Source organism: Saccopteryx bilineata, chromosome 3, assembly GCF_036850765.1.
Source record: "Saccopteryx bilineata isolate mSacBil1 chromosome 3, mSacBil1_pri_phased_curated, whole genome shotgun sequence".
Taxonomy (NCBI): Eukaryota; Metazoa; Chordata; class Mammalia; order Chiroptera; family Emballonuridae; genus Saccopteryx; species Saccopteryx bilineata.
The window spans coordinates 122,993,059-123,018,729 of record NC_089492.1 but is presented as its reverse complement, the minus strand read 5'-3'; the positions used below and the strand labels follow the sequence as shown (position 1 = coordinate 123,018,729).

General features: G+C 38.9%; 1 protein-coding gene across 3 annotated transcripts in view; it reads right to left on the bottom strand.

Moving 5' to 3' along the window:
* MEIS1 (Meis homeobox 1) overlaps positions 1-25,671 on the bottom strand; it is a 139,605-nt gene that overhangs the window by 16,679 nt on the left and 97,255 nt on the right. For all 3 annotated transcript variants that reach the window (XM_066267262.1, XM_066267261.1, XM_066267263.1), the window contains exon 9: positions 9,867-9,943. In XM_066267262.1, coding sequence (XP_066123359.1) covers positions 9,867-9,943 — 77 coding nt within the window. The remainder of the gene's footprint in view (positions 1-9,866; positions 9,944-25,671) is intronic.

Below are 25,671 nucleotides of genomic sequence, written 5' to 3'. Positions count from 1 at the left end.
CTAAAATTCAAAGTTAATTCTCTATAGACTTTTTTTTATATTACATTCACTCAGAATGGTTCTGATATGCCATTCTTGCCCCCCTCCCCACTTTCACTTGGCCCCAAGGTTGAGAATCCCTGCCATAACCTATTGTACTTTCTATCCTGTAAACAGTACTGCCAGGTGGCCAGCCATGGGGGCTGAGATTTGACATCTCTGGACATGTACAGTTCTTTCAGTTAGCTTGCCACCGTCCCCAACTCCCTGCTCTTTCCAAGTACATACAAATTCTGACCCAAACTAGGGATCAAATAAAGTCAATCCTAGCAGATGTTCTAGGGATATAAGCCAACAAAGCCCTTCAATCAGACAACAACTCTCAAAAGTATTGGTTTACATTTAAATCAGCATTTTAGAGTAGAAAATAGTAGAAACTTAATAGTGACTTTATCAATATTCAGCCAGATCTCCACAATGACAGGAAATTCATTGTTGAGCTAAGTTACATTGAAAACCCAAGACCAATAATCCCCATGGGCCTGAAAGAGTTAATGTGTTTGAGGAAAGAAAGATTTTTTTCCCTTCTTCAGTGATGGATCTAATCTTATGAGGCATTAGGTCCTTGAATCACATTGGTGAAGAGGGTTAAAAGGAAAAGAGAGCTTTCAAGGATGGGAACTGGTTAAGGTTTTTTGTTTATTTGTTATTGTTCAGGTGTCAAGAGCCCAACTGAGTTCATTATTTCCCATATTAATGGGTCAGGTTTAAAAGCCCTGTAAGAATGGAAATAAAATAAAGAGGAAAATATCCACGCCTAGGAGGACATTGAACAGGAGAGCCCTGTATTTGTCAAAGTTATAGGCATCCATGCTGTTGGAGGCTTTTTTGTTTTTAATGGTCTCTTTCCCCTTAAAAATTAAAAAAAGGGGAGGGGGGGACAGAACAGAACGCAGTGCATTTACACAAAGCTCCAGGCATTCACACATCAGAGCGATGAGGCTGGGATCCCAGACAACTTTCGCCCTCAGAAACAACTTCCTTCCCCCGTAGCCCTGGCTCCCCTCCATATTTTTTTTTTGAGAAAATTGTTTTATTCAACAAAGAGGCAACATTTGCCCCATTTTTTCATGTTTCAGGCTGAATTTTTAACCACTCAGAAATGCTGTTTGTTTTATGTAGGCGCAGCCTGCAGCGAGATGATGATGTAAGTGAGAGGAGAGAGGGGGTCTCTGTGGGCACAGCCCGGTGCTTCAGTGCTCAATGGTTAATCACCCAACACCGGCCTCAGCAACTGTTGACACAAAATAGGTGGAGATCAGGTCTGTGCAAGCAGAAAATACCAGAAAGGCAAACTGTATGTAAACACACTTAAGACAGATTTGACAAGAACAGACCAAAACCTGACTTGCTAGGAAACTCCTAACGTCTAAGGCTCCGGGGTCCCTCTCAGCTGAGGCAGCCTCTCCTTACAAAGTTGCCTTTCAGAAGAAAAAAAAAAAGAGTAACATTTGAAAAACTAAAATAAGTTTACAGAAGACAGCTGAGACATTTGTCCCCTTGATTCACACAGTGTGAGTTTCCAATCTGCTCCTACATGCAGGATTTATGTAATGTAATACAGTTCTTCCACGTCTACCTGGACTGGAGCCAAATGAGAGAGACTGCAAGAAAAAAAAAAAAGAAAGAAAAAAAGGAAACCCAACAGGCACATACAACCACAATTCAAAAAGTTATTTCTTCTGACCTATAAAACTCATGCAAAGAAGCAAATGGATAATGCTTAAACAGTCTTTTAATCTTATCTAACTGACACCTGACAACCCATTACTTATAGATTATTAATGCACCCACTAAAAAGTTTGTCAGGTACAAAATTACTAGAGAAAAAGATTGAACGCCTGAGGAAAAAACAAATTTTGCTGTACGGTAACTTCAGAAATTTCAAGCTTATTATCTGTCATGCCCTTCCCAGGCTCGTAGCACGCTGCTAAAAACAACTGATTTGTCTCTATTATGAGTCCTAAAATGACAGCATACATGTTTTTCGTGTCTTGTGATAATGTTTAATTTCATCTAGTTTTTATTTTATGGTGCCGGATTTGTTTATTTAAGAGATGAAAAATAGCAACTTTTAAATTCTCCTGTTTGTCCCTTTTAGCAAAGGACCTTCTCTTGATCTTCAGTCCTGGTGTGAAGCTGGGATCAGTCATTTCCGAACACTAAACTTGCTTCTCTTTGATTCACAGTATCATACAGTCTAGAACATTAGAGCTGGAGGGGGTTTGGGGGTCCCAGTATTTAGCCCTACCTGCCCATGGAAGGCAGAGGAAGTTGTTGCCCGTGGAGAGAAAGTGACTCAATCAAGGACACACATCTCATTGGTGAGGAGTGGGGACCACAGATGAGGTGTTTTGACTCAAAATGTTCTTTCCCCTAGTCAGTCCCTCCCCTCACTCGCCCTGTGTAAGCTGAATGTTGTCATGGGGCTTACAGGGGAATTTGTTCCTTAGCCACCTGTGGGTGTCAGGGCTCTTCCCCTTGATCCCAACGCCTCTCAGCCCCCTCACCTCCCATGCTCTCAGCAAGTAAATGGTAGTCAGGTCTAGCTCTGCCAGGTAACATGACATGCAAGGAGTTCTTTCTACAGTGTGTCCGTAAAGTCATGGTGCACTTTTGACTGGTCACAGAAAAACAACAAAAGACGTTCAAAATGTGAAATCTGCATCAAATAAAAGGAAAACCCTCCCAGTTTCTGTAGGATGATGTGGCAGCATGTGCGCATGTGCAGATGATGGCATAACACCGTGTATACAGCAGAGCAGCCCACGCCCATGCCAGTTGAGATGTGGACGGTACAAAGGAAAGTTCAGTGTGTTCTGTGGCTTGCCAATTCTAATCTGTGACCAAAGTGCAACGTGAATGTCAGTGCGTTTATAACAAGCACCACCACATAGGAATAACATTACTCAGTGGGATAAGCAGTTGAAGGAAACTGGCAGTTTGGTGGAGAAACCCTGTTCTGGTAGGCCATCAGTCAGTGACAAGTCTGTAGAGCAGTGGTTCTCAACCTGTGAGTCGCAACCCCGGCGGGGGTCGAATGACCAAAACACAGAGGTCGCCTAAAGCCATTGGGAAATACATATTTTATTTAAAAATGTATTGTATAATAAACATGTATTTTCCGATGGCTTTAGGCGACCCCTGTGTTTTGGTCGTTCAACCCCCGCCGGGGTCGTGACCCACAGGTTGAGAACCACTGCTGTAGAGGCTATACGAGATAGCTACCTAAGGAGCCCTAAAAAAATCTGTGCGTCAGCCCACATCGAACTGCACTGAATAGGTATGAAACTGGGAGAGTTTTCCTTTTATTTGGTGTAGATTTCACATTTCTATCGTCTTTGGTTGCCTTTCTGTGACCGGTCAAAAGTGCACGATGACTTTATGGACACACTGTATTTCTTGGACCGAATACTTGTGCGAAGACACCGAAAACAACAAATCTGGCTTAATTAGGACCTGCAACAAGTCCTGCAGACCCATACACTGTGTTCAAAGTCAACCATCAAGCCACTGGTTTCACTGCTTTGAAAGGGATCACAGGTGCTCAAGGAACATGGAGCCCATGAAGGCTAAATCCATCTCCCAACTCATTCAGCTCTGCACCTAACTTGAACCCCAATCCTAAGCAGTGCTCAAATATTTCCTCAGGTAGTACCACCCTCAACTTCAGGCATCACATTCTTGCCTTGTCCTGAAAAGCACGCAAACTGTCTTCGAATGCTGGCTGGAGGAGACCGCAGTTACACAAAACAGCTTCCTACCTCACGCACTTTACTGTTCCTCTTCTCACCTAGACTCAAGGTCCCCTCGTAGAAGAGTATGGCTTTTCCATCAAAGGGTATGGCTTTTCCAACCAGAGCTGTGCTTTGAGTAAAGTTGTGGAGTGAAACTTACAACAAAGTATATTTAACAGATTGCAGGGTCATTCTCAAAGAGGATTGTTTGTTGTAAATTTTTATAATCTGCAGACAAAAGCAGCGTCTCTGTTGAACTCCTAAAACTCTGTGACATGACAATACCTGAAGGTTTCTAAATTCACAGCTCTTTTCCCTGCAAGCTATTTGCTCAGCTTTCCTAATAACACCCTGCCTGCCTGGCACCTCGCCAGCTCTGTCACAGGCAATGTGCAAGCTAAACACTTTTTGACTGATTTCAATATTTTCTTATGAGCAACTAGACAGTATTTTATCTAGTGAGTATTACTGATTGCTATAATCTAAGCCCGGAGTAAGCTCTTGTAAAGGTAATATTATTAGAATTGACACTCAAGGTGAAAAGCATAGCAATTAACTGTGACTTGGAGAACAACAACCCATTCTAAAATGTTCTGGAGAGTTTTTCTATTTATATCTCCTTCTGTTGCTTCTTTTAAAGATACTGCACCTGTTACTCCATTGATCAATTGCGAGGTCTATGTTAAAGGTAGGTTATACTTAAATTCTCAAAGAAAAAAAGTTAGGCCACCTGCTTAATAAAATGACCTATTGTGTGTGAAGTTGTTCCATCCCTAGGTAATTCCTAGGAAAATCACTATACACTCTGCACTTTCGTTCTGTGGTTGAGTAACAGACGAATGACCCAGGAACTCTTACATGGTACCCTGTTTCTTTTACATCTGTTTTTCTTGCTTTTGTGTCATGCCTCTGTTTAGCTTTATTGACAAAACAATCTGTGCCTAATGTTTAAACAACATCTGTAAAATGTATTATTAAATTATGTTGGAAGAAAAAGCAGAGCAATTCTATGAAACCCTATGACCCTTATTGATTTTTAAATCACAGAAGTTGAAAGGATAATTTGTGAATGTTTTAACATTTACATCTACACAGGTACCTATATTTATAGGATCTTTGATTACTTATAAAAGTATTTGCTACATTATTACCATAACTCAGAAAGAAACCTGACCTTTACCAGTTGAATCTGCTTATAATAATAAGGGAGATCCTATTTAAAAAAAAAATAAGTTTACATTTTTACCTGCCTGTGGCATAAATCTCTAAGGATAACATGCTTTTTTTTTTTCCACACTAGTAATAAATGGGAGGTGATGCCTGAATGCTTTGCAGCTTTGAAGGCAGTAAAGTAAGTAACGAGGAAAATCTTGTATGTATACTAAATCTGGGGTTGCTAGCGCTGAGGTATTTCTGTAAAGCACCAGCTCACCTTGGATGTTAGGGTGACCCCTGGGATTTTATGCACCCAATTAATGGAGAATGGTTTTCCTTCTCATACATTCTATATTTCATATATACTAACTAGATAATTTGTACCCAAAATCCATATTGCCTTCTTAGAGCATGAAGGAATAATCATCTAACAGAAGCCTTAATGGGAAAGTGTTTGATGAGAAGTAGTAAACAAAAAACTGTAAAATGTATTCACTGCACCCTAGGCTAGAACTCTGCTATGCAGAATGTGTCAGAGGCACCTGACAAAGGAGACACGATCACAGGCACAGCTTTTCAGCACATGGAATTCCCAGGCCTGCAGAAACATAGGAGGGAGTTTTTATTTGACCATTCTATACTCACACTTGAAAAAAGCGCCTGACCAGATGATGACACAGTGGATAGAGTGTCGGCTTGGGACACTGAGGACCCAGGTTCAAACCCCCGAGGTCGCCGACTTGAGCGCAGGCTCATCGGCTTGAGTCGGGCTCATCTGGCTTGAATGCATGGTCGCTGGCTTGAGTGTAGGATCATAGACATAACCCCATGGTCGCTGCCTTGAGCAAGGGGTCACTGGCTCAACTGGAGCCCCCTGGTCAAGGCACATATGAGAAAGCAATCCGTGAACAATTAAAGTACCACAACTACGAGCTGAGAAGTCTCCCTTCCTGTCTATCTGTCTCTGTCTGTCCCCCCCCCTCAAAAAAGTAAACAAAATAAATAAGGTTGGTCTGAAGAAAAATGAACTAAGTATTGACTTTGTGTGTGTATATACATTTTCTTTAAAGTTCTACCTAAATATCTGAAGACCAAGATAATTAAGATTAAATATCTTAATCTCAAAATTCAAGAAGTTTCTGTTGAAATGATTAAAATATTCAACATACTAGTAACATTTTTACTGCCGATGCAACAGAAGTATTTGTCACAACAACAATGAAAAAAACAGAGAAACAAAACCTCAAATGCTATTATTTATCATTTTTGAATCAAACCATATTTGGGAGTGAGGCAGCAAAGGGAGAAGAAAACATAAATTTATAGAGCATATTATATTTTTTAAATTGTTATGCTTCAAGTGTAAGTTTACCACAGTGTGCTGGATTGAAATATTTAGGCAATTAGTTATGGAAGTTAATTTTTAAAAACCATGCAGTTACCTCAAGTACTTTGATAACTTTAGGTAAAAATGCTTTTACCCAAATTATTTGCATTATTGTCTCAATTCTTAAAAAATGTATTGTTCATAGACTTGTCCTGTGATGTCTCATCTAATAAAATCCACATTCCATCTTAGGTCCCATTTCAGTAAGTACTAAAACCAGCCATTTTCAGATTCCTCCTCTCTGTTTCATTCTGGCAGGTACACCAATATAACAATAAGTTACTCCTTTTAATCCAAAATTTCTCTTAATTAAGCAAATCTGTCCTGTTTTAAATTTAGATTGTTGTTAAATTCTCCCTGTTGTCTCTTCTCCCAAACCCCATATGCTCTGACCTAAATTAGCCAAGGTGGATCGTATATTTCACACCTATGTCAATTAAGTAAATGTAAAATCAGTTCTGCAATAGAACGAAAGAACCATCACAACGCACCAACCTTTTCTCATCTCATTCTTTAGTTAAGAACCTCACTTAGCGCTGCACTGGCCAGGGTTTCTATGACAAGCTAACAACTAGACATGAGTTTATATTTTTCCCTTTCAGACTATGTGTTTCCATACATCATGTTGCTGCCAATAATTATGACTGATCTACACCCAACCTGCCCTTCAGCATTTTATTAAATCTCTGCAACCGTGACTCATAGTTTGTACAAAATGTACATGTGTGTTAACAAGTTTTAAGAAATCCAGGAAGGAAGACCCATTTTTAAATGTTGTGGCTAAATAAAGTGAAAGGGAATGAAGATTTTTTTTTTTAAATTGTTTTTTCCCAAAGGAAATATCTTGAGCTTGATGCTCAACACAGGAAAAATGTTTAGAAGCTCTCAAAAAAGCTTTGTGTAATTTTCGTTATGGAAAGTAAAATGAAAGCCATTTTACTTCCGTGGTTATGCTACCATTTCAAGTATGCCATGGCAGAAGTACCACCTGGGTTCTCCTGTTTTTGCATCAGATTTACGACTTGAAGCCTAAAGAAAAAGAAATCTATTATCAGCTTCTTAAAAGGAAATTTGAGTGGAAATTAATAAACTGTGAAGAACTCAAATAAAACATGGAAAAAGCCATGATTCATCAAACATAAAAGAAGTAATATCTCTTACAACTTTGAGTTACTTGTGGGAAATTCTCTACCACAGACCAAGTTGTTAGAGTTGCCACAGTTGCCAAACTCCGAGCAATGAGGTGCAAGCCAAAGTCACTGCTCCCTCCGCAGGGAAGTAGAAAGAACACACGAGCGCAGGGCGCAGAGCCGCTTGAGAGCAGACAGTGCCTACGTCCCACAGTACTGAAGAAGCGTGACTTGTACGTTATGTACCACTGTGGAATCAAATGTCAGTATGAAGTTTAGGGTCAAGTCTGCATTCACTTTGAAAAATTACTCTATGGTATGTAGCATAACAGTTATTAAGGTCCTCCCCCCACCATTCTAATTGCAAAATGAGGCAGTCAGACTGTGATCACTGGGCAGAGAATCTAAAGAAATAACAGTTGCCTACATTCCCTGGTGTCACAGGGACGCCTGCCTGACCTGCATCTACAGGAGCCATCCCATAGGTCTGTCCACCTGTAGAAAGCAACTTGTATTAGAATTTGTTCTCTGGTAATGGTGTCTGTTTACAGATGAAGTTTGCTAGCAACACCAAGGAGGAAGAGAGACAGCATGAGTGACAGCTTATCTGAGCAGCAGAGCTCTGCCTCTTTCAATTAGAGTTCGTCCTGCCACTCCTTGGCCCTCAAATGGGAACATTTCCCAGGGATATATGACATTTATACAGCCTCCCATTGTATTAAAATTGCCTCATCATCAGTTTCACTTGGAAACTATATATGAGTTTAGGTGTGCAGGCAAAATTGTTAGTCTACCCTGTGATAATGTCCAAAAACAATTTGTGAGACTAAGTTCAAATATATACAGGGTGGGGCAAACATAGGTTTACATTTGTTCGGATGAAAAAGAATACAATAATTAATCAATAATACTACAAGAATAAACTGTGTTTTGCATACTCACACCTGTAAACCTATGTTTGCAACACCCTGTAGTGTCCACAGTCTTGAAAATTCACATGCAGAAGCAGGTAAAAATAGGCCAATGAAAAACCTCAGCAGCGACACAATTCCGGTAACTCATTTAGGTATAATGCATCTTCCACTGGATCCCTGTCCACTTGACTAAAAGGGCTGCGAAAACCAGTCTCCCGAGGCTGCAGTAAGGTCACAGAAATTGATAACCCTTACAAGCAAGGCTTATGTGAGTCTGTCTGTGTTTTGAAGATAGTGTACTTTGTAAATTAATCCTCCAAAGACAAATACATTGTAAGTAGCTTGTTATCACTAAAATACTAAATTGAAGAATACATGGAACTATACTGACAGAAATGACATCTTCTGTAATGGAGTTTAATATATCTGAAAACTCTCCCAAAGCTTCCCAGGCTCTCTCTAACAGAGAGAAGAGTCTGTTAATAGAAGTGCAATGGACATTCAGAACAAATTTGTTCGCCAAAATGGAATTAGGCCACGTAATCAGAAATTCTGTAATATTAATCTTTGACACTTATTGGACAGAAAGAAATACTTCTGTCTGCAAAGTGGCACTCCCAGCTCTCTGCTTTCCCTAACCAGGCTTTGGGTGTTTTCTGGATTTTACTTCAAAGAGGATAAGGTTTCCTCACCATAAACACTAATCTAAAAATATTAGGACAATTAATTAGATACACTTAGTTTTAGAGGATATTGGGTTTCAATACCCTTCAAATATGACACTAGCCCTGCGTTAGTATGTGATCTGGTTTTCAGCACACTCACAAAGGGTAATAAATCACACTTTCTCAAAGCCCCGTTGCCATACCACCATACAGAATATTGTTAAATCGGAATATTGTTGGCTGCTTCTTGGTACGTAATCTCAGCTTCTCCCCAAATCAGGAATTTACACATTCATTTAGAAACAGTATTGCAGAGTTCAGAGATACATCAGGTTCTGAATAGCTTCAAAGTAGAAACAAGTAATTTTTCCCTCTTCCAGACACAGGAGATAATAGAAAAGGGCGACTATTCTTGAATGCATAAGTCCTAAAAAAGTCTAACTAAATTTAGTTACTCAATGAATTGAAAACCTGACTGATACGTGATGGTGGATTTTCTTGTTTTGTAGAAAATAGGATGACCACTCTTTCTACCAATTAGCCCAAAGAGGAGAAAAAAGCCAGAGAGAGGGATATATTCCCAGAGCCACAGTGACATGAATTAAACTGACTTAGCAGGTGCCTAAAATTTGTCAGGCACTCAAGGAGAGGGAAGCCATACATTGTTTTCTTCTCCATACTAGCAAAGACTCTCACCTATCACTCCATAGTCTGTTTCCACTTTTGGAAGACAGGGCACCAGGGAAAACGGCAACACTGGGTGTGTCCTCTTAATGCAAAACATTACTTGCAAGTTGCCAGAGGGGGAAGAAGACTGCTTAAACGCACAAATTACTTACCAGTTGTTCACTTGAAGGATGGTGAGTCCCGTGTCTTGTGCCAACTGCTTTTTCTGTTCTTCAGAAGGGTATGGGTGCTGAAAGAGAACAAAAAAGATATATGTCTGTTCGTACACTTTGGGCAGAGAAGGTAGTGCACATCACATGTCAGGTGCAACAGCAGGGGCTAGGGATTCTGTAATAAACAGATACGCTCTTAAAAGAAAAGTGATGTGTACATCTAGCAATATTTAGGCTATTTGTCAATAACCTAAATGTCTGCTGAAGTCTATAATTAAGGATAAAAATGCTGAGGTGTGTCACTCTTATTAATGGAATACTACATCATCTAATTAATGGCAGTAAAAGACATCCAATTACAAAGATTAGTGAAGTGTATAAATAGCTACTTAGGATACTTGCAGAACCTTGATACTGAGTTTATCCTTTAACAGGTTTATTTGTTGCAAACATGGGAAGTTTAGTATGGTGTTGACTGTATTTTATAGGATTTAAAATAAGGCCAAGCTTTTTTGACCATATAAAAGTATACCACCTTGACATAATATTTCAATTAGAACACGGACTTCTAAAGCTGATCCACTTGGACCAGCAGTCTCCACTAAGGTTCCCAGTAATTAAGCACTTCTTTAGCATGACATTCTCCCTCCAAATACCATACTGCTGGATGCAAATATCAAAATTAAAGTGGGTGCATTTTTTAAACCACTATTCATTTAAGCTCTTCTGAAGAGCACAAACGAAATTCAACCAAAGTTTGTTTCCATATCTGAATGTCAACACAAGCTGGGATTCTGAACACAGGCCAATATAAGGTCAAAGACCAGCATATTTTGCATGTTATGAACAAGCCCAGCTATGTTCCTCATAAAATAGGATAAAAAAGTATTACAGGATTAGATAATAAAATGAAATCCATACCTTCTTGTAAGAATGTTTGGAATTCTACTGAAATTAGTTTTGCCACAAATACTTTTTGTTCAATAATCAACAATATCTAAATCAGAAATATAGAATCCTAAAGCCTGGGAGAGGCGCTGAGGACACGGATTCTGTCGACAGAGACGCTGCCTCGTTTGAAACACTCCATCCCAATAAATTCTGTTCTGATCATCAACAGTCTACGCTCTTATGAGTGGAAAGGGCACCCCTAACTCTCAATTTAACTACCTGTGCCACTGGAAAGTGAATTCTGGTCTATTGAATGTTAATTAACATAGCTTTTAATCTCATTAATAATGTCTGATTAGATGCTAATAAGTCTCATTAATGACCACTTTAATGCTCTTATACGTAAGTTTAAATATGTTCTTTATCTATACACATGGGATTCGTTTGTGGAGAGCAGACATGTAGTAATTTTCCCCACAAGCATTGTCTTTGATTGTCACTTAATCAATAAATACACAATTAGAATAAGGTTTTGCTTTCATGGAATATAGTTCCTATCTCTAATGAGCTCCAAGTATATTACAGACAGGATGGTAATTAATCCCCGTTATATCCCTTTGAGGGACATAAATGGAATCGATTGTCCCTCCTGTTTTACAGGTGAGGAAACTGACCAGGGAAAGAAATGGTCAGCAGCCACAAGCTGAGTGAGATTTCCTGTTTCCAGTGTCTGAGCCTCACCATGAAAGAGGGATGTGGCAAACACCATTCATGATCTCTCTTGTGACCCCTGCCCAAAAGCGCTCAGACTGCTTACCAGGGCTTGCAAGGCCCACCACTCCCCAGCCCTGCCCACCTCTGTGCCCAGGTACACCGTCTGCCCTTCTGTCCTTCAACATGCCAAGCCTACTCTAATGTCACTTTTATGTCTCAGCTCAAACCCAATCTTACCCACTCCACTGTCCAACCCAGCCCACCTTATATACTCCGTCAGTATGCTTTCCTTAACAGCAAGCATCGCTCTCTAAAACACTTGTTCTGACTGCTTGTTTCTTTGTTGGTGTATCTCTCCCCACTCATTTAGCAACTCCAAAGCACACGCCTTTTTTGTTCACCATCCTCAACTCCCAGACTCGCATAACATAAAATCAGTATATATTTGTGGAGTAAAGAAATAGCCACTCAGATACAACATCAAAATATACAATAAAATTTTTTCAAAGCCCACAAGAGGAATAAACAATACAATTTGAGATCTACAACACTACTTTCCTTACTTCATTCCTAAAAGTGATGTTGACCTCATTCTTTTCAAATAAATTTATAAAAGCCTCATAATAGGCTGATGTGACAATCTCCCTACTCAACATAACGTGACAATCTACTCAACAAAATGCCAGTCACCACAAGCAAAATCTCATGATTGGACACTGAGCTAAGAGTAATTCACTACTCTCGGGTTTAAAACATAACTCTCAGTGCAGAAAGACTTGTCACACACTAAACCAAAAGACTCTCTCACCCTATGAACAAAATTAAGGTGGAGATAAAGTTATTCGATGTTGACACTAGTTGAAGAAGTGGACTTAGGCATGCATGACCTTATTAGATTGTATGTTATGTTGTCACTCACTTTGAGACTTGAACAAGGAACCACTTTTCTTTTTTTTTATTTATTTATTTATTTATTTTTAATGGGGTGACATCAGTAAATCAAGATACATATATTCAAAGGTAATATGTCCAGGTTATCTTAAAGTTCAATTATGTTGCATACCCATCACCCAAAGTCAGATTGTCCTGTCACCCTCTATCTAGTTCTCTTTGGAACCACTTTTCTAATTCTCAATTTTGTCATCCATAGTTCTAAGAGCCATCAAAGTTAAAGGTTACCCAGCAATTCTTACAGAATATAAGCCTGATTTTAAAGTATGGAAAATTTAGCATCCAGCTGTTGGCACTACAGCAGGTCCTTGAATAAAGTTGTTTTGTTCAGTGTCATTTTGTGACAATGTTGATGAGATGCTGTTGGAACTCGCCTCCTGTCTACGTCACTAGCCTATGGAAAAATTGGTTTCAGTATGCTTTGTTTTGAATAAGGTCTAAGAATCCCTTGATGATATTAAATGAGGACTTACTGTATTTGCCCTATAAAGCTGTAGGCTGATGTACACAAGTCATTTCCAATCTATAACATTTTTTGTAATTTGTGTACAGTTTTGTAGGTCTTATGGAAATCTCATTTAGTGATTTTCAATAGAATTAATAAATATGTCAACAGTGTCTCTTCACTATAGCTGGATGGCAGTCCCTTTACCCTGTCTTAATATTATGACCAGAACTGGATAAAAATGAATATTTATGCCATCTACCTTTAGTTACTTTGAAAATTGAGAATTGTCACAGTCGTTTATTTGTGCTGTGTTTTCAAGAGTATTTCTGCATGCCTATTTGTGAGCAACTTTTAAATCCAGTCTGATAGAGCAAATGGAATTCACATTTTATTTATGCAAGTGGTGTCAGAAAAATTCTCTTTGGATCATTAAAATTACCTGAATCATTACAGCTTAAAGAATAAGCATATGACCCTCAAAGTTTCAGTACAAATTTACATTGTTTTTCACATCATGCAGTTTCTGATTTCATAATTTAAATATCATAAAATGAGAAAAAATTCTCGCCTTTTTTTCCCTCTGTCACTTTTCATGTGATCTGATTTTAAGTAATTGGAACAAACTGTGTCTAATTTCATGCAGCATAATTGCTAGGCAGCCTCAAGCTATGGAGACCCAGAACTCTATCTCCATTAAACAATTTTCAGTTGTTCAGGACATATATATATAATTTTTATAAAAATAGAAATTATGAGCCTGGATGAAATTAAATGTCCCAATAATCTGGTCATGGTTAAGGGGGAAAAAGGTATTGACAAAATTCTTATACCCTTGTCTATGGCAGATCAACTGCACGGTGTTTTTTTCTTTCTTTCTCATAGTTCTTGGCCTTGGTGTCCCACAAACTTTCAACTCCTTGAAAAAAAATCCATCATTACTAGTATTACACGAAAGCCATGACTTCGGGTACCTAATCCACAGTCAAAAATTCAGAGAAGTCGGCTTTTTAACTGAAATCCAATATGCTTAAATATCTTAAATCCTATGCATCTTTACTAGATAAGCTTTTTGTGGACAGTATGAGATATTCCTTTGTAGACTTAAAAAAAAAAAAGATTTGACAAAAATCCAACATGCCACAGGCAAGGCTGCTGTAAAAACATTCAGAGCCCTGTTGCATTCCGCCCTGGGCTAGTGAGGCCCCAGGATGGGCAAAGGCAGACATCACTTTACAAAAGAGATAAAGAGAAATGCCATTTAAAAAAAGGGGGGGGGGTTATTTCAAACCATTGCAACTAGGGGTCTAGGTCACCCCTCACCATTCTCCTAAATACCTTTGCTATTATCACACCTACATGGCAAGGCACTAATTTAACAGAGATCAGTAGGTTCTTGTGAAGGAAAGACGGATGGATGGCACTTACCAGATATAGCAGTCAACCCAATCACTTTTGGATATCAAAGCAAATTTGACCGCTCTGATAGATAGTGACGGGAGACCTCGCCTTTGTTGTGTACATTAGCCTCCTGCCATTATCTCTTAAAAGCTTAATTATTTGCAAACAATTGATCAAGATGGGAATTTGAGAAAGGATATGCAAGGGCCACTGGGAGAACTGCAATGCATTAAGAGAGCAAACAAAATTACCTTTAGATCTTACAATAAGAATTAACGATTGAGCTCAGAGAGCTAGGCAGTGCAGTAGCTGCAAGGGTTCTTTCTCGAGTGTTTCCCATTTGATCTGCATTAACACCTCCGGAATGAGTGAAAGCCATAAAACAGTGATTATGTATGGGTAAAGCTGACCCTCCTTTCCAGCAGTAAGCCTGCACACATGTATGAGGCTGGCCTCGCTGGGGAGAGATGAGATGCGAGACTCACGGGAAAAGAAGTGGCTTATGGGCAGTGGAACCCCAGGCTAAAGGAAATCGCTCACACAGTCGTCGTCTTGATTTAAAAAATCAACACCTGGACTTCTCCTTTCCAGGGTAAGTCTCTTACTGAAATAGAAATTGTCTGCCACTCCCCACGTGTTCCTGGATCCACAGTGCAACGTCTAATAATGACGGAGGATAGCAGTGATTGCTTAATAACCCCATCAAAGAACAAAATTATTTCTGGAAAGTATATCCTGTGTAATAGAAATCAAGACTATCTGAAAGAAAAATCTAAAAATAGCTTTATGTAAAAGTTACATCTGAACTGTCATTTTGTCAGCCCCAAAGAATAGGAAGTGACAAAGAAAATGACAACTTTTTACAGAAAGTTATCTCTGCACAATTCCAATTTTATTTCTCAGGGTTGGGATGGGGGAGGGGTGGATTCTGATGTTGGCTGTGTGATATTTACAAGTTTATAATATATTGGAAGAAAACGTATTCATTTAAACAATCAAGTAGACTTTCAGATGAGCGTCAATGGAAGAAGAAAAACTCTTTAGTACACACAGATGGAAAAGGTCCAGTCTTATATCTTAATGATATCCTTGACCAAGTGTACTCCTTTCATCAAATTTTACACCGCTGACTGCAAATGTGGATGCCAAGACAGTGATGAACTTTATCTTATCTACCCTGGTAACCAAGTTTCAATAGCGTCCCCTCCCTCACCGCCTTGCCCACTCTAACAGCACATTGTAATGGCAGTAGAAAATTTGAAAATAATCCTGTACAGAGCTTGCTGGTGAGATAATGAAAGGCTACACTGCCCCTTCTCAAGCCTCAGATTAGTAATTTCTTGTGACACAGAACTGCCTCTATACCAACACTGCAAAACAGCTATAACAAAGCAATAGAGGTGGAAGCAATTTTCAAGCAAAATGTTACATGCTATACTTTAAAAGGTAGGGGAATAGGTACCGGGGAAGCTGATCTAACAGGAGGAATTATGGCAACTGTCCAATATAACCCTTATCAAGGCAATGTTCTGTTGCTTGGCTGAATATGTTGGAGGAACAATTTCGGAACTTCTTTTATCCTTTTTCCTCCAGCCCTTTGCCTCCTCCACAGCTAAGTTTAATGCATTAATATAAGTTGACCTTGAGCTAAAACTCTGGTATGTGACAGAGAGATACTCCCTTTAAGAAAAAAAAAATCTGCCATATGGCTTTTAACCATTCTGTGTTCTTTTAAAACTTCTACTGCGTTTTTGTCACTAGGAAATATTGTGGATCTAAATGAAAACAACCTGCTATATATGTGACCTCAAAGAGCATAACAGAAACTTGCTAACTAAATATATTTATGTTAGTTTAACATACATTTTTTCCCTATCAAAACTTCTCCCACTTTAAATAAACTTGCCGCCATTTTCCCCTTATGCATTGACTTTGAATAGCTTACACTGTGACAATTACATTGATCTAAGATACTTTTCCCTTTAAAAAAAAATCCATAATGCTTCCCTATTGTCTTTCAGCTTTATGAATTAGTTTTACTGTTTCAGTGAATGCTTTTTTGTCTTCTGACTGCACATTATCAAAGAGACACTTTGTGCCTCCCATTTGCATTACAAAAGCAGTGCACCGCGCAGTAGAAGAACAGAGCCTGAATGCATAGTAGTGGAGTCCTGCATTCCCACTCACATGCTGGCATCCAAAGAGCTGTGCTGTCGGTACTGGCTGAGAAGCCAAACGTCTTTGGAGCCCCATCAGTGAGTGAAGTCACAGGATTTCAACCTGCTTTCTCAAATATCCACCAACATTTCCAGATTGCCCCATTGCTCGAACTCAATGTGCCCCACTGACTGTCTGGCACTTGCTTTTTCTGAAGCCTAGTCAAGCCATTTTCCAGACACTTGCTCTGATTTTCTGTATGTCCAGTATATTTTAAGAAGTTACTACTGGAAGTGTGCAGGTAGAGAAGTCAGGTGGGAATCTCTAAACTTGATCTTATCCCATGAAAAAGACATCAATGTGGAATGAAAAGTTAAACTTGGGTAGTATTTCAGAGCAATCTTTACTTCTGCACTAATGACGCTACCTTTATAATGCACAGCAGTGAAAACGTTGTTTCATAGTCAATTATAAGAAGCCAATACTACAATGCCTTGCCTGTTTCACCTATCTGAGCTTTCAGTTTCTTGTCAATATCAGTTAAATATAAAATAAAAACACTAAATAAAAAAAGCAAATACTTATGTTAAAGGAGTCACAGGTCTTTAGGGGACTTCTTTTAACGTTGCTTGCAATTCTAAAATAATAACAATGTTTTAGATTTATTCTTTATTAGCCATATATATGTTACAGGAATATTTTTAAGTATATGCATTAAAGATAAAATTTTGACTCTAAATTAGCAATTACTTATATCCTCCTCCTAAAAGTATTAAAATTCATGAAGAGTGCTAAAATTATTTTGAACAGTTATGATTATTAATGAACTCCTTGAATATTGATTCTCTTAGAAGACTGTGGCTATAAAAGGAAACACAAAAAGGCCAATAAGAAAAACAGGGTGGGAGGAGTAGGCCGGTGGGGTGGGAATGGGGGAGAAAATTCAAGCATCACTTTTGTGTTCTCTTTGAATCATTTGAAATGATAGCTCATTTCAATTTTTACTGTTTGTCAGTAGGACAAATGCATTACAAACCCTCTCTTGTTTATGTGCCCTTGGTGACCTCCAAGAGTAGAGACTGGGCTCAGCTCCATTTCACAGATGAGGATGCTGAGACTCGGCTAGAGCAGAAACACACACAGGGGCTCCCAGCCACTTAGCTCTGGGAGCCCTCCCCCAGAGTCTCTCCACTTGGCTACACTTTCACTGATGTTTCCATCCCATTTCTCCATTCTCTTTTATAAGTTACTCATTTTAAAACCAAAATAATATTATAACGGAACATAAATAAAGTTATTAATTGTGGTAAGCAGTGACTGGATGTTTTTCTGCAATTCTACCAGCCTCGATCCCGGAGAGAGTTGCTGTACCTATCCATCACCCTGAGGCAAACTTCAAAGGGCAGGGATGGAACCGATGGGTAAAAGGTATTTCACTAGAACTTCATCTTGAATTCTCCTATAGCACCCATCAAAGGGATTTTATTAATTGTAACTTAGTAATATTAGCAAGTATGCTAGATGTCATAATGGAAACATGTATTAACAAGTAAGGATCTACCAGACATTTTTCCAAATACACTGCTCACAAAAATTAGGGGATATTTTATTGCTTTGTATTCATTTTGAAATATCCCCTAATTTTTGTGAGCAGTATACTTCACACGTACTAACTCCTCACAAAAACTTTACAAGGCAGACACAACTATTCTACTCACTTTAAAGATGAGGAAACTTGGGCACAAAAAGAACAAATAACTTTCTCAAGTTATTTGAGACAAGCTGTAAGTAGTAGAGCTGAGATTTGAAACTTGCTGGTAACATACAAGTCAGGAAACTCACTTCCAAACTTTTTGTCTTTTAAATGATGAGAGGAGAAATCCCACTCATTCTTGGTGAGTTAATTATGTATATATATGATAGTTACTACTTTACGAAGAAGCTATTATCTTAATGTGTGTGTCTACATCTTTTATTTCTACAACTCAGTTCTGTATGTGAAAACAATACAGAATTTTATATAATAGATTTTGCTATAAGATACAAAACTCAATGGAAACTAATATACCCATCACATAATTAGTGTCTCTAGCACTGCTTAAAAACACAAGAATGATGGAGGTTGTATAACAAGAACACTCATTAAAGGTCATAGAAACAAATACCTGCTAGTCCATCCAACTATACTACAATTTGCTCTAAATTGTCTTTTTTGAAATAAATTGTTGTGGGTTTTATGCCAATTTCTTTCATTTCTTATGTGATCCTTAATCAAATATGAGTTAAATTACATTTGGAACCACTTCATTTTAGTAGAATACTAATCAAAGCACACAAATGCTATTCACATTCACAACACAACTAGCCCAGTCCTGTGCCCAATAAATATTTGTTGTCTGAATGAAAGAGTGCTATCGAAGTTAGAGGACCCATAAATGTCTCAACTGGCATTTATAAGTTGATGTGACATCAGATAAACATCAGACTTCTAGCAGCCCCATTTCAACAACTGGTCAACCTTCTCACTCAGTTCTACAAATCCGCAATCCGTACAGATTCTATTGACTTTATTTCACTGATATTTATAGAATGCTTACCCTGTGCCAGGCAGTGCCCTCAGTGCTTTACAATTATCCATTCATTTAATCCTTAGAGCAGGCCTTTGAGGTAAGTGTGTTTACCTTTAAGTTACAGATAAGGAAACTGAGGCACAGAGTCTAAGTCACTTGCAAATAGGATGGAGCTGGGATTGATTCTAAGAAGTTCTGCAGCCCATGATGCTCATAATTATTGTGTTACTGCTTGTCTTTCTTAGTGTGTATAATTTCCCCCAAAAGTTTCTCCATAACCAACTCTATGTTGTTGTTGTTGCATTTATTTGTTGCAAAAGTTCCCTTCATTTTCCAACTGGAGTGTAATAAAATTCAGTTCTCCGTCTTATAGGACCTAGCACAGGACTGAAGAGGGAATGAAGGAGACTGTTTTGACATATAGGCTCTTCCCCTAAGAATCTCACTTTAATAAATAAAACAAAACAACAGCACACCATACTGGACCAATTTTCTGCAAAGAAAGTTCATGACTGATTTAGACAATCAACTCCAATAAAATAAGGATCTTTTCCAAAGTGCACGCAGCTCATCTCTGCTATTTCAGAGAGCATGCCAGCTAAAAAGAGACCTCTCTTCAACCCGAAGAACACTTTTCCACTTTAAACATCAAAGTGAAAAGGTTTTGAGACCATTAAGAGAAAAGAAAAGGAAGATGAAATACAACGATACCATTTTGGAATGAGTCTGTTGACAGTCATCATTATTGCCTTTACAGATGCCCTGTCCAGCATTAAATATTCAGGAAATATCCCTGTATAAAGAATAAAGTATCCATAAGTTAGAAGCAAAAACAGTAAACTTGGTGAACATGGTTTTTTTGTTGTTGTTGTTTGTTTGTTTGTTTAGAGAGAGAGAGAGAGAGAAAGCTAGAGACAGGGAGAGAGAGATGGAGAATTCGTGCTGCTCCCAATATGACTAAAGACCCCTGGAACTGGTACTCATTCTCTAGTGCTAATTTTCCCACTTAAATTACAGTGATGCTGTAGCCTCATCTCATTAGAGATCATTGTCCCCAGTAGACAGTTGTGTTTATGGGGGACTCTGGCTGTTCCACACCTGCTGATCAGGTTGCTATGTGATCAAGGCTGCATACAAACAGCAGACTCGAGCTTGCTGGACTGCAACTGATGAGCCTGGGCTAATTCAGGGGTGATTATGTAGTTTACTGGACCACTAAACCTCTTTAAGCTTGTAATTACTGCCTATTTGAGTAAAGAACATTCAAAAGCAATTCACTGCATCATGCCTGCCACAGCTGGAAGCAGGCTGCCAGCAGTCTGTGGGGACATTAAAATCTACAGGGACGTGGATGGAAGCCCAGCTAGCCGACACTGTCAGCGGCACCCGCAGCCAAGTATGTGCACATCCTGCTCACCTCTCCTGACCAAGCTTACCATTAATGGTGCGATGAAAACCGTAGAGCGGTAATAAAGATGACAAATAATGGAATGTAATGGTACAAACTACATTTTAATGATTTCCCCCTTTGTAAAACTAAAATTTAAAAAGTCATTTCATGTAAATGCCAGAGAGAGAGAGAGAGAGAGAGAGAGAATGGATGTGCTTTAAATAATATACAGTTCTGAGATTTACAGTGTATTTGTTAAAAGTTCCATCCAAAAAACAACTTGAAAACAAAATGCCCACCTTCTATGCATTCTCAAAGAATGGGGATGCAGAGTCTTTTGAGATCTCTTCCACCCACTTAGCTGCTGTGTTTATAACCTTAGCTGGGAAAATATTGTTTATCTAGTTGATTGACATTTTCTAAAATCACATGTGTAGATTTTTGCTGTTAATGAATTAAAATGCCGCTCCGACACCTGAGTGAAATTTACTTGCAAGAGTCTTAGAAGATTTAAGAACAGAATATATCAGTATTTACCAATGTTCTGGCTTTCTTTTGCTGTCACCGTAACAACTGCAGTTCTTTTGTGTAACAAAAGTGTAAAACATGCTTTGCATTGCTGCCGGTATAATTATTACTTGTCTCTAAGTAACAAAAAAAGACTGGAACTTAATGAAGGGGGATTAAGTTAATTTCTTTCGTAGCTAACAGTTTCCTGTCTCTTAAAATGCAGAATTTGGTGAATATAATGTTCAGGGAAGAAAAACTAAGCTTTTTATTTCACTAAAATCTCCACTTTGGAATATTAATTTTAAAATATTAAGATGATGTTTATTCTTTAAAAGTATGTAAATTTGGTGTTAAATAAAGCCAGAAAAATCCTCTCTGACTACTCCATCCAAAGTCCACAGATCCAGGGGGCTTATGTGTTATCTAGACATCATTCCTATTAATATTCATTAGGTAGGTCTGCTTGCATTTTTATAAGCTGTGAGAGAAGCAAAAGAAACAATCAGAATTCTTTAACACACACGCATTATCAATTCAACATATGCCAAATAGCAGAGCACCCAGATTTGAAGTTAAGATTCAAATGCAATTTACCTTTACTAAGCTAATTTTCATGAAAACTCTTTTCCCTTTACTCATTGTAGTTTAAGCTATTTAATTATCTCTATTCTCTGTAACATACACTTCAATTTTTTAAAGAGATTATTCAGCACTATATTTTATCTTGGTTAACAACAAAACCTTTATCTTGCAATCAAACCGAAGAGAATTTCCCCTGAACAAAAAAAACCAAAACCTAAAAACTTTAAATTGTTTTAGTAATAAGATTACCTTTGTCTTCATGAACCTTCTTAAACAAACCCTTTTTAACTCCCCAAAGCATTTACTGATGTGAACTCACTGTCTGTCTCCAGAGTGGATTATAGAAGAGGAAAGAGTCTTAGACAAAATGTGGGCAGAGCCCCAGGATTTGTTTGCCGAACTCTGCTTTTCTTGGTTGTTCTATCTAACTGGACGGGGGGGGGGGGATGCTGGCACCGCTGTGGATATACTTCTGTAGGGTCCTCACAGATCTCACAGATACTCATGTAACACCTTGATGAGTGGGTGAAAGAGCGAGCCTGTCACCAGCAAGATTTCAAAATAAAATTGTCAGAAATGAAGCACTCAATCAAAGTAAACATGAAGTCCTGCATGGGGCTTTTTTTTTTTTCTTTTTAAGTTTGGGTGATCCCTTATACCCCTTATAGTTGTGTGACACTCTACATTTTCAAAGAACTTTTGTTACATTTTACCAAATAGGAGGCTTACACGTGCTTGGTGTGCTTGGCGGGGTTGGAAGGGCAGGCAATTTCATCCCCACCCTGTAGGAGGGAGAACAAAACTCAGAGTGTATGCACAGCAGGCTCCCTGGCCAGGGCGTTGGGGCTTTAAGGCCTGAGGTCCAAGCCTTCCACTTCTCAATCTCCTACTCTTTACACACTACTGAAGCTCGAAGTTTATCTGGTTAATGATAAAAGAAAAAGCTGTGGCCACATCTGTCAGAAATCCCCTTTGAGTTGGAGGACCCAGCCTCTGTTTTGATGTGTAAACAAACGCACATTGCTCTAAGCCCAGGGGAAAGCAGAGTGCTCTAACCAGAGCCAGACAAAGCAGAACACCTTTCACACTAGCTGCCATCATTTCTGGCAAACCTTAAGTCGTTTCGTTGGTAATGCTAGAAAGCCTTCTATGATGGCATATGCCCCTTCTAAACGGGGTTTGAGAAAGAAACAGCCTTACCCGTGATCAGGTCGTTTGTTCCTCTTTAAAACAAACAGATTTGGTTTTGTTCTAGGTAATGTCTTTCTGTGCCATTCCATGTGTGACATAAGGTTGCCAACTGCATATACAAGGGCCTAATTTTCCCCGTTCCTAAGTCACTTCCTAAGAGAACGTAGGCTTCTGTGGAAAGTCACAGCCGGTGTGGCCAGGAAGGTGGCCATTAAGTCCCTTTCTGCTTCAGTGATGTGGTTACACACTGACCAATGACAAATCTAAAGGAAAACATTATAAGAGTTACTGGTTCCAGAAGGTACAGTTCGGTGTACTGAATTAGTTAGTTCCTTAAGTCCAGGAACCCACACCAACTATGTGCCTTGATCAAAGCATTTCAGGCCTCTGAGCCTCGGCTTCCTCACTGGAAAACCAAGGATGACAAACTAACTGGCGGCAGTCAAATGGGACAGCAATGCCAAATTGCTTAGTATGGTACCCGGCATGTATCTAAGGCATAGTAAGTAGTAGCTGAATTTCCCTGGCCAGGTAGCTCAGTTGGTAGAGCATCATCCTGATAATGCCAAGATTGTGGATTCGATGCCCAGTCAGGGCACATACAAGAATCCAACAATAAATTCATAAATAAGTGAAACAACAAATCAATGTTTCTCTCTCTCTCAAATCAATAAATTAAAAAAAAATTTTTTTTTTAAATAGTAGCTGAATCTGAGATGAGTCTTAAGTTTGGGTTAACCTATATAAAGGAATTTATATATATACCTTAATTTGTAGGCAAGAATATCATAGCAGACTAGACATTTATTGTAGTTTTTCTCTAGTGTTAAATTAGCCTTTTCCCCAAGGTGTTAATGTTTTCTTACAATTCTCTCTGGACACACCTCCAGAACACGTGACAGGGCCAGCTGGAGGGCAGGCACACAGGCCCCCACACGGAGGAGCCCCGTGCCCCATGTAATGTGCTGCTGTGGCCATCTTGAAATGCTTCACTTTTTTTTTTTTTTTTCAGGAGCCCTGCATTTTCAATTTGCACAGTGTATGTGGAGAATGTTTGTGTCCTCCACAAATCACAAAGCGGGTCCTGCTAAAAGAAAAGGGCGTTGTTTTCCCATCAGGTGTTTTATATACAGCCACGACCTACCCCTCTTGAACTCATCTGAGCTTCACCGAAGTAAAGCAATAATTACTACGTTCTTACTAAAAGAATGTAAAGAAGAAAACACAAAAGAAAAAAAAAAGCAAGATACAGGAGGCAAGACTGACAGCAGAGATGTGTGCAGGCCTCAGACAGATGAGTAAGGACACTTAAATGACCCTCCAGTGGCCTTCAAGGGTTCACACACTCCTGTAAGTGCCTAAATCACCCTAGGGGATGGACAGAGGCACTGAGAAAATATTTCATATTATAAAGTCTCGGGGCGGGGGGCGGGGGTTGGAATCAATAATCCGGAACCTTCAAGGTGTGAGGCCCATTCTGGCTCACTGGACTCAGGGATGTTGAGAGCCTTTGTCTTTTGGTGGCTGGGAGTCAGAAGTGGCAGTCCGCCCACCTTCCTTGGCAGGGAATGAGTGCCACATTTGGCAGAAAAGTGTGCTCTCGAGAAAACGGAGCAGAGAATCTTTTGGCCTGAGCTCCAGCTAGGCTAGAGCAGGAGCGAGCATCGCCACCGCATGCCAACCAAATGCCACTGTAATTAAAAACAAACCTTTGGAAATAAACTATTTGGACATGATTTCAATTCCAGCACATTCACAACACGAGCTCATCGATAGTTACAATGAATTCACTTGGCCGCAGGATTTTGTCAGTCTTCTGAAACAGAATTTTACTTTTTTTGTTTAAGGAGGTCCAGATAAATATCTAAGTCAGCAAACCAAAAAAAAAAAAAAAAAAAAAAAAAAAAATATATATATATATATATATATATATATATAGGCATAAAGTTTCAGAAACTTGAGCACGTTTGCTGCTGCACCTCACATCTAACCCTCCAAGATGGCAGCACTGAATTTTTAAAATGCCAAATTCCATCATTCTGATGATGCCAAATGATGGCCTCGACTATTATATGCATCTATTTTGTTTAATGGCTTCATTTATTTTAATAACAAAGGGAAACTAGATTTTACAGATGAAAGCTTTTTTTTTTTTTCATGGCTCCAATGCAACTGGGATTTGGAAAATCTGTGATGTTAACCAATATGTGATAATGGCCGCTCTCATGAGCTGTATTTTATAACATTTTATGCACCGGAAACCTACACTGAGTAACCAGCACCACAGCACCCCTATTCTGAGAAGGCACACTTGGGGTGAGTGTCAGAGGTCTCACGATTATTCCATGATTCTTTTCTCTGAATGGAGACCTGCTCAGTAAAGTGTCGGCTGTGGAATTACTGGAGCAACGGGATTAACTTACTAAAAATTTATTATAAATGAGGCAGGGAAAGGGCGGTTCACGTGATTTCAGGGGTAAGAAAATAATTGCATAGACTTCTTTTTCCTCTGTTCAGAAATCTGCCTACAGGGCTTATTTTTTTATTTTTTTATTTTTTTGAGAATCAAAAAATAAATAAATAAATCACAGCAAGTAACTTCAGTTTAGTTCTTGTTTGATTTCTTCATTATGCTCCATATCTACCGTGAATCAAGAAACCAGAAACTCATCAAAATCAATTTCCATAGGAACAAAGGACCTACCACCTCAGGACCTCCCTATTGGCCATTAAAAACCTCCCCATTTATTCAGAATGTATAGCTAATTTCAGAAAGAAGGAAGGAAGGAAGGGAGGAAGGAAGGAAGGAAAAAAGGAAGGGAAGGAGGCAGGGAGGGAGACATTTAGCCCACTAAAAATTTTAGTAGGATGACACAAACCAAAAGTCTGAAGTGGTTTTTTTGTTTTGTTTTCTTTTGTATTAAATGAGAGCCATACCTCGATCACTAAACACAACAGATGCAACTTGCCAGCCACACACAGGATGTGGAATTGTTTCACAGG